Raw genomic sequence first — 9,907 nt, 5'->3', positions numbered from 1 at the left:
CGAGGAGGCTGGCTCGCTGTCTGGCTCCCTCCTGGCCTCTGCTGTGACTGAGTAGACGGTGCTGGCTGAAAAGTATGAACGGCAGAAGATCGTCTACTTGTCTGAGCCGCTGATCCAGACGACTCAGCAGCCTGGGATCCCTGGGCACCACGCTGTGGACACACTCGGGCAAAGTGTCCATGCTGCTTACAAATGCGGCAGTTGCCAAACACTCCTCGGCACTGCTCAGTGGAATGCTTCCCTCCACAAGTGCTATAGTAGGGTCCTGTGTAACTTTGGCCCTGACCAGTCTGTCTAGAGCCACTCGAACTGGATGAGCTACTTCCAGCTTTCTTGAATTTCTTCCCCTTAGCTTTCAGGAAGTCTTTCTTCCCACTACCACTGCCGCTCTCAAATCGGGGAGCTGGTGGAGGCAGCTGTGATCTCGGTGCTGAAGGCACAAACGAAGCCTCTCTCTGTCTCATTAAACCGGCCTCGGCTCCCTTGTCTCGGTTCAAGGCATCGGTGAAATTGTTTGGCCTCCCGGTATTCACCAAGGTAAAGATTTCAGGATTTAGGCCATTTATGAACTGGTCCGCAACGGCCTCATCATGCTCAGCCACATGAGGAGCAAATCGGAGAAGAGTAGAGAACTTAGCCACATATTCCTCAATGTTTAGCTGGTCCTGTCTCAAGTTGGCGAACTCGGCTCCCTTGTCCTTCCTATATGAAACTGGAAAGAACCGTTGATAAAATTCAGTTCTAAACACATTCCAGGTAATGGCCGTACCTCGTTGTTCCAATGCCCGTTTAGTCGTGATCCACCAGTGTTTAGCAACGTCGTGCAACTGGTGTCCGATCAGTTTCACCCTCTTTTCCTCCATATATTCCAACGATTCAAACATCGATTCAATATCGTCCAACCAACTTTCACATTCCCCGAAGTTCTCCGTACCTTTCAAAGTCGGTGGATGAAATGATTGAAACCTTTTCAACAATTGCTCCATTGGAGTAGGAGTCACATCCATAGGAGGATTCGATGTACTACCCTGTTCAGGTACTCTTCTCAGAGGCATATATGATAATCGAAGAGGTTAGTAATTCCAAATACCACTCATCAGTTTCAATCCTCCTCGGATCATCTTACAGCTGATCCATTCCAAATAATACACAATACCATATCAAAATCAGATATTCAGGAAAATATGTATTAAAACAGGAGTTCATGCTAGCAATCAAAAGCAGGAAAGAAAACACATTCTACCCCGCTCACTAGCTCCTATCTCAATCTTAAGGATCTATCGCTCTGATACCACCTGTTGTGGGGACCCGGACGCTAATCAAGTTCTTAATCATCATTGAGACTAATTAACCAATTATAAAGCTGGGTCTAAATTTTTTTTTTTTAAATGCGGAACGTAGTGACATAAAATATATATACATCTCAGTATGTAAAATACAATACAAGTCCTGTACTGCATACATTCAACTACACTAAGGTTTAACAACTAATGTCAAGTGTTCCAACCCTATTATACATCATACTCAAAGTCCGGAATCTCCACTCTAATCACGATCTTTCTTCATCTCCTCAACCCTGAACCTGTCCCACATGTTGTCATGTACACATACAGACAAGACAACAGCCGGATAATTCCGGTGAGAATATAATCCCAGTATAAATCAACAAAACATGCAATCATATAAACAAATATAAAGCATGTAATCAGGTAACAGTTATATGTATCAACATCTGAAACATAATCAATATCAAACTGTCGACATATACGTGACTCCACGTTTCAGACTAGACTCAATCCTAGTCTAGGGATCCCGGTTTCCAGACATTGGCATTCCATATCGACCAACAGTAATAGAAAAGACTCCAGTTCTATCCACGTCGATATAGTATCGATCACCAGTAATAGAGAAGCTCTGTTTCTATCCACATCAGTATAGTATCGATCACCAGTAATAGAATAAAACTCCGTTTCTATCCACATCGATATAACATCGATCAACAGTAATAGAAGAAGTTATAATTTTATCCACATCGATACAATACTGATCACCAGTAATAGAAGGAGCTATGATTCTATCCACATCGATAGCCAATTATCCAGTGACAGACTATGGCACTACCGCCAATACAATATCTCATGACATCGTGCAATGTGCCCGTGGTGATCCCACCACTATCAGGCACTTCTGTCATAAGACTACTCGTCTAATACCTGCTGTCTATAATCAAGCGAACAAGTATATCAACCAAATCAATGCAACATCAATGCAATAAAGTAAAGTATGTGATTTAGGGAAACTCAAGTCTAAACCGACTCAAGTCAATCTCCCAATACCACATTGACTTATACCTTTCTTTTGTCGGTTTCTGGCTCAGTCAAAGTCCTGAACTCACAGCCTGTCTGCCAATGACAATACCAATAATTTCATATCAATATGCTTTTCAAATCAATAACAATCTGATCAATCTTGATTTAATTCAAAATCAACGGCATAACGGTACAATTTCAGTATCCCTGTCAATACCAAATCAACAGACATTAATTACAAATCATAACTCATATCCATTACAGTCTGTAATTCATTCATAATCCAAATCTGTCTGGTATAAATCATTATACCCTAGAAAATTCATATCAATTCCATAATCAGTCTGTTTCTTAATCTGACTCCGATTCTATGATGTCTAACATATCAAGAACATCATATATGAGTTCCTATTCACCTCTGACAATAGCATAATTTCAAAGCATGCCAAAACGTAGAAAAACTTACGTCAAGTTGTAGCCTACGTCGATAGGATTGCAATACTGAAGTCAGATTCAAAATCAGACGGACGGATTGAAATATAAAGGCGCAAGGATTTTTCTTAAACCTCCCTCGACCCTTTTCTCTCGTTTCTGAAGGATTAAGTTGCTTGTATACATATATATATCAAGTTTGCATGTAAAGCGACGTGGCTTGTTTTTCTTGACTTTCGGTCGGCCCTCGAGCGGTAATAAACTACCGCTCGAGCGCGGCATCCTCTGTTCAAATCCTTTTCGGATTGCACATTGGCGCTCGAGCAGTTAAATATTACCGCTCGGGCGCCATACTTTCTGCCCAAATGCCTACCTTGTTGAACATTGGCGCTCGGGCGGTCATTTTCTACCGCTCGGGCGCCAATTGTTCTGTCCAAAAATGCACCCTTCATAGAATTTGGTCAATCTGGTCTTGTAATAGCCCGGTTATAATTATATCTATTCATAATCAATAATCATCTCAGATTACGATAATTAATTTCTCGGGCATTACATATATATAATGGCATACAGAGTCCTTAAATCTATGCATTTATTCAGAAATACCTCGTTAATACATTTGTACAAACATTCAGAAGATCTTTGTTTTCAATGTTTGTGGGATCTTGTCTGTTCCAATATCAAATTCATTATCAAAAGCTAAAAATTAGAACTCGTTCATGTCTTTAATTTTTTTCCATATCAATCTTTACATGTTATGTTGTTCATATGAAGAGCGAACTTAGTTCAATAGCTAAGTAATCATGTAAACAATTCAATGTGTTTAAGGAACTCAACAAGATGCAAATTAACATTTTTCAAATTAATTTCTCAATGTTTGTTTAAATATACAATATAAAACCAACTTTATATTTCAATATCAGTTGAAAAACAATTATGAACTGAAATTCCAAAACTGTCAAGGATTGATTAGCAAGTAAAAATTTCCAAAAAAGTATGAGTTAGTCTCATGTGAGACCGTCTCACGGATCTTAATCTGTGAGACGTGTCAATCTACCCATATTCACAATAAAAAGTAATACTCTTAGCATAAAAAAATAATACTTTTTCATGGATGACCCAAATAAGAGACCCGTCTCACAAATACGTCCAGTGAGACCGTCTCACACAAGTTTTTGTCAAATATCAGACTAAGATAATGTTTACAAATACTTACAAAAATTATTATGAATTATTCTTTTATAAAGTTGCACAACTTTGTAAAGAAAAATTCCATAATCATTTTTTTAAATATTTGCTAATACTACCTAAGTTTTATATGAAACAAGGCAAGGAGTTAGAAATATCATGCCTAGATCTCGTACAAAATCCGTTTATCTTCAAGTAACAAGTGTTATTTTGGAAAGTAACAATGTTTGTTATAAAATATAAATAGTAACAATTCAGACACAAACTTAAAATAAAGCTTATTTTCAAGTTCGATTCCTCCTTTTTAACACTTTCTCGATTGAATTTATCACACATTACTTGTCTAATACAACTTATTTGACTGACATGATTTACATAGTATTGCATTAAGCCCAATTATTTGTAACCCCACGCAACCAAAGGGGCACGTTGCGTGCTAGTTCCCATCACCCAAAAAAAACCTAATATCTTTACTTTACATATCTTTTAGAACCATTAACCATTTCATTTGGACATGGTATGGAAAAGTCATGACCAAAATAAGGGGTGGTATACTCTATCATATCGAAAACCGAAATTTTTTATATGTATAATTAACATACAGATTATGCCGAAATGTTGAGTTATACCGAAGTTTTGATATGATATCGGCATATCGTTTCATACCGAAAAATTCTTTATATTTGTTAAAAAATTAACTTTATTATTTAAAAATATTATATATTTTAATTTATATATATTATTTCGGTAAATATCGAAAATTTTCAAATTTCATAGCATTACTGTACCGGAAACTTTGGTATCAATATCATACCATATCGAAAATTTTGATAAATTCAGTATTTTTGGTACAAAACATATCATCTTTCTCCACTCCTTATTTTAACGTGTAAAGATATAACTTGTAGTTTTTTATACGCATCTTTTAGCCACAAATAAATAGATATGTTTTGGTATTCATGGCTCAAATGGAGGGAAAAAACACTCTAGAAATACAGAAAAAGAATCAAATAACATTAATTATATAATTTAACGAGAAACAAATAATCTTATCAAGAATTCAAAAAGAATACAAATATATGTATATTTTACAACAAACAATTCTGATATACATAAAACATTCGAATTTATTTTATTTGGTGAGAAGATATTTATCCAAAGCCCCGAAAGTGAAATCGATGAAATCCTGAACACTTAGCGCAAAAGCCTCAGCTCCCTTTGCCCTTTCAAATTCTCCATAATATTTCATTATGGTTCCATCGCCCTTGGGATTCAAAACCAGAGTGGCCTTGAAGCTCTTGTAAATTTGGAAGATATCACCTCCTAAAAATGTATAGCTTATTATTTTCTTCTCGTCATCTACTAAATCAAGTTTTTCCTTGATGTTTGTCACTGGAATTCCTGCACATATCAGCATATATGAAAGAAAAATGATCAACTTGATATAAACAAAAACACAATTATTAGAAAACGAAATCGTTTTAGCGGAGGAGAGATTTGGAGAATATATTCTTGGGTGAAAAATAATCTTTAATGGATTATCAATCAACGAATTTGCATTGAAAAAGCATGTACCTGGTACATATTTGATTACACGGACCGTGCCGGTAGAGTTTCCGTCGCCTTCCACGACCTCAACGCTGTCAAACACTTGAGGGAAGGCTTTACGGCATATGATGTGGAAATTTTTGACGAAGTCCCAAATCTTTTGTGCATCGGATTTGGCTTCAAACTCCACTGAGAACTTAGTGCATGCCATTATGGTATAGTATGAAAAGTAAAATATATATATGATTTCAAATTATGGTACTGTTGTTCTGATAAAAGTTGGTGATTTGCATTCACGTATATATAGAACTAGAATTCAATGTAAACATGAAAGATTGCAGGAAATTGAACTCAAATGTTCGAGACTTAGACAAATACAAGGATGGATGGAGTCAAAGTTCACCGAAGATTGATTATTTTCAAATATGGCAGGAATTTTAATTTGAAGAAGATTAATTTTGATTTTTGAACTCAAGGGTTCGAGATTTAGCATGTTACGTTCGTTTGTTTGTTTGTTTGTTTGTTTGTTTGTTTGTTTGTTTGTTTTTTTTTGTTTTTTTGTTTTTTGCAATTTTAGTATGATGCTAAAGTAATATATAAGGCGGTTTGAGTTGTGTATTTAATTTAATTCATTTTAAGTGCGAATTTATATTTCTTTTTTGAAAAATTACGCGTGAATTGTATTAATATCGGAGAACAAGAAAATGAACGAATGCGGAAAGTCAATTACGATCCGATTGGAATAATATATAATATATAGTTTCGTATGATTTGTATATTTAATTTAATATTCATTTTTAGTACTTCTGTCTTTTTTTTTAAATTATTTTTCAAATTACACTTTAATTACTCGTTAGTTTTTTACAATTATGACATGATCATATTTAAATATAATTATTTTATATTCCATTATGACCCTTCAATGCTTTTCATCATTATAATATTATTTCTCTTTTATATAAATCAAATTAATTCTAAAAAACTATACAAACATATAATGTGTACGTCGTGATACTATTTTATTTTATTTTTTGAAATATTAAGCTGAATAGTTTTAATATTGGTATTCAAAAAATTGAACCCATGTGGAAAGTCAAATAGGACCCGATAGGTATAATATATAATAGTGCAGTATGAGTCGTGTATTATTAATTTAATCATTTTAAGTGTGAATATATTTTATTTTTTAAAATATTCAGTGTGAATAGTATTAAAATGGCTGTGATATGTGCTATATTTATATATTCAAATTGATTTAGTATTTATTATTACAAAGTTACAATTTTTATTTTTAAACGTATTAAATTTCTTTTTCGTGTTATTTAAAAAATATCTTATACAAGTAAAAAACTAATACATATACTCATGCGATTTAAGTTATTTCAACAATAAAAATTATTTCTGATTATATAAAATTAATTTTGCTTCTAACCAAATATTTTAAAACCCCCACGTAGTGTATTTTTAAATATTTAAAAATGAAAAATAATTTTTCTAATTACAGCCATGAAAAAAGGAAAAAAAAACTACAAAATTATGAAATATTTTTACTATTTCGTCGTGCCATCGATAACATGAAAACAAAATCATCATCTATTATTATTTATTAAATTAATGATAATAGAGCCATGCACAATCATGTCATGGTCTGGTTTTTGTTGTTTTTATAATTATTTCAGTAATTAATTATATTTTAAGCGACATTTGATATTAAATTAATTAATTTTGTGGCGGATTATTTGCTACTTTTTACTAGTCAAATGACTTTTGAATGTTGTACATTATTTTCCAGAAATTATGGATCTTGGACCTCTGAACAAGACGCAATTTTATTTTCTTATACTTATAGTATGACCCTTAATTCCTTTTTATTGTTATCATATTATCCATATTTTAATATAAATCAAATTGATTATAAAAAAAAAACTTTGTAAACACACAACACATAGGTGCCTCAGTGCACTAGTCTTCTAATAAAGAAAAACTCTTTATTTTCTTTCCATATTTAACTTCCTCGATTTCAATTTCCTGCCGTATTTTAATACTCAGATATACATTGATAGGATCAATTGAGAGATAATTATTGAATTACAATAGCTCTATTATTGAAATATTGAACACCGATTAATTAAAACGAGTTTGATTTTCAAATCAAGCGGAAGACACTCAAAATAGTCTTTCGTAAAAACCGATTAAACATTTCGGTAAAATATTTAAAAGATATACAAGTTGAATCCGTAAAAAGCATTTTTGGTTGAAGTATTTTATCAAACATTTGATATGAAATATTTTGGTATTTGAAATGCACATAAAATATTTCAACAATACATCATAAAAAAATTAGCAATAATAAGTGAATCAGATAAATAAATAGACACGAATTTGTTTATGATGTTCAAAGATTAACAACTCCTATGTCACCAAGAATCCACTAGAAGACTTTGATTAATACAACTCTCTGTACACTACAAAAAAAAAAACGGGATTAGCGACGGTAAAAACCGTCGCTAAAACCGTCGCTAATCCCGTTTGGCGACGGTTGTAACGACGGTCAGTCAACCCGTGACCTGCTGCTCCGTCGCCAAAAAAAAGTCACGGTTTAAAACTCCCGTCGTTATATAGCGACGGTTTTTATGAAGAACACCGTCTCTATATTGGCGACGGTTTTGAAAACCGTCGCGAATATAGCGACGGTGTTTATATAAACACCGTCGCTACTTTAAGCGACGGTTTTTTAAAAAACCGTCGCTATATTAAGCGACGGTCATAAAAACTCCGTCGCCAATATAGAGACGGTGTTCTTCATAAAAACCGTCGCTAAATGGTACGGTGGTTTTTTAAAAATACCGCCGCTTAATAGCGACAGTGTTTATCGTAGAAATCTTTATAACACGATGTTTATCCGTAAAAATCAGAAAAAACCTATACGCAAAACGTAAAATCATGTAGTAAAATTTCTGTATAAAAAAAAAATTGAAACCTGATTTGTGCGAAGATTTGCAGCTCCCACGTAGTGTTCGAAGATCTGATCGATCAGCAAATCTACAAGATAAATACCAAAAAATGTTAGTATGAAATAAAAAAAACGAAACTTCGAGAAAATGGATAAGAGTTTAACATCTAACCTGATATAGACGAAATTGTTTAAGATAATGATCGGGAAGGGCATTATAAAAAGAAACATAGCGACGGTTTTAACAAGAACCGTCGCCGATCTAGATCGGCGACGGTTCTATAAACACCGTCGCTCTACGATCGGCGACAGGCTATCTTAAAACCGTCGCTATTATAACGACGGGTATAAACAAACCGTCGTTATATTAGCGACGGTGTATTAAAAACCGTTGCTTATCTATATAGGCGACCGTTTTATAAAAAACCGTCCCTATTTTTTAGCGACCGTGAGATCTAAACCGTCGTTATACTATTGCGACTGTTTCATAAACCCGTCGCCATTTTTTAAATGGCGACGGGTATTTTACCCGTCGCATAAAATAACGACGGGTTTTTTAAACAGTCGTTATATTAGCGACGGTTTATCAAAAACGGTCGCTAAATAGCGACGGTGTAAATTTAACCGTCGCTATTTTAGCGACAGTTTTGAACTAAACCGTCGTTTAATTAAAATAGCAACGGTTTATTAAAAACCGTCGTTATATAGCGACGGTTTAGTTAAAGCCGTCGCTAAAATGGCGACGGTTTTTGGAAAACCGTCGCCAGTTGGTCCGTTTTTTTGTAGTGGTACAAACAAATTTCAACTTAAGACTTATCTTTTATCTAATTGAAATTCCTAGCACAATCTCAATTGTAGGCCATAATATCAAAATCCACATAATGTTTAACGTTTCTAATATCAAGACTATAAACACAATATTAAATATCTTTTGTGAAGACACAGTATGTGAGGATTTTTACAATGTATGTATATATTAAATGTATCCTCACACTTGGTATTACTCTCATTCTAGCTAAATTTTTTTATGTAGGATACTCATTTTTGAATCGCTTTTTGAAGCCTGTATTTGATATTTAAGATGTTTTATTTATAAGCTCCAATAATGAAAATACATTAGATACAAGAACTCGACCTTTTGGAAGATTCTGGATAGTTTCTGACATTAAAACTGTCATCACCGCCTTGCTGGACACTTTTCCCGATCTTGACTGATTTTGAGGTCCAGACCTACTGTCAGTTAGGATCGTCATCTATACTGCTCGTTTAATTGGGCTCGTCAGCTAGCTGAACCAAACTAACAAGGGTCTACTGAAATCAACATGTTCACAACCATCTTAAACTATGATTCAGATTTCAGCTTACGAATATGATTTGTAAATAATTATTTTAGCTTTGTAAAGCATATTGAATCAATCTATTCGGATAATTGAGGTGATCGGGCTTATCAAAATAACGTAACTGCTCATGTCCAACT

At 33.9% G+C, this 9,907-nt stretch overlaps 1 protein-coding gene across 1 annotated transcript; it reads right to left on the bottom strand.

Moving 5' to 3' along the window:
* Nucleotides 1-4,976: 4,976 nt before the first annotated feature.
* LOC140829704 (MLP-like protein 423) lies at nucleotides 4,977-5,758 on the bottom strand. The gene is made up of 2 exons (XM_073193010.1): nucleotides 5,505-5,758; nucleotides 4,977-5,330 (listed from the first exon to the last, which is right to left on the bottom strand). The coding sequence occupies exons 1-2, from the start codon at nucleotides 5,686-5,688 to the stop codon at nucleotides 5,062-5,064; spliced, it is 453 nt and encodes a 150-aa protein (XP_073049111.1). The 5' UTR covers nucleotides 5,689-5,758; the 3' UTR covers nucleotides 4,977-5,061.
* Nucleotides 5,759-9,907: the final 4,149 nt, after the last annotated feature.

Source organism: Primulina eburnea, chromosome 4 (assembly GCF_022965805.1).
Source record: "Primulina eburnea isolate SZY01 chromosome 4, ASM2296580v1, whole genome shotgun sequence".
NCBI classification, from domain to species: Eukaryota; Viridiplantae; Streptophyta; class Magnoliopsida; order Lamiales; family Gesneriaceae; genus Primulina; species Primulina eburnea.
Note: the sequence above shows the minus strand (reverse complement) of the source record. Positions and strands in the feature narration are given on the sequence as shown.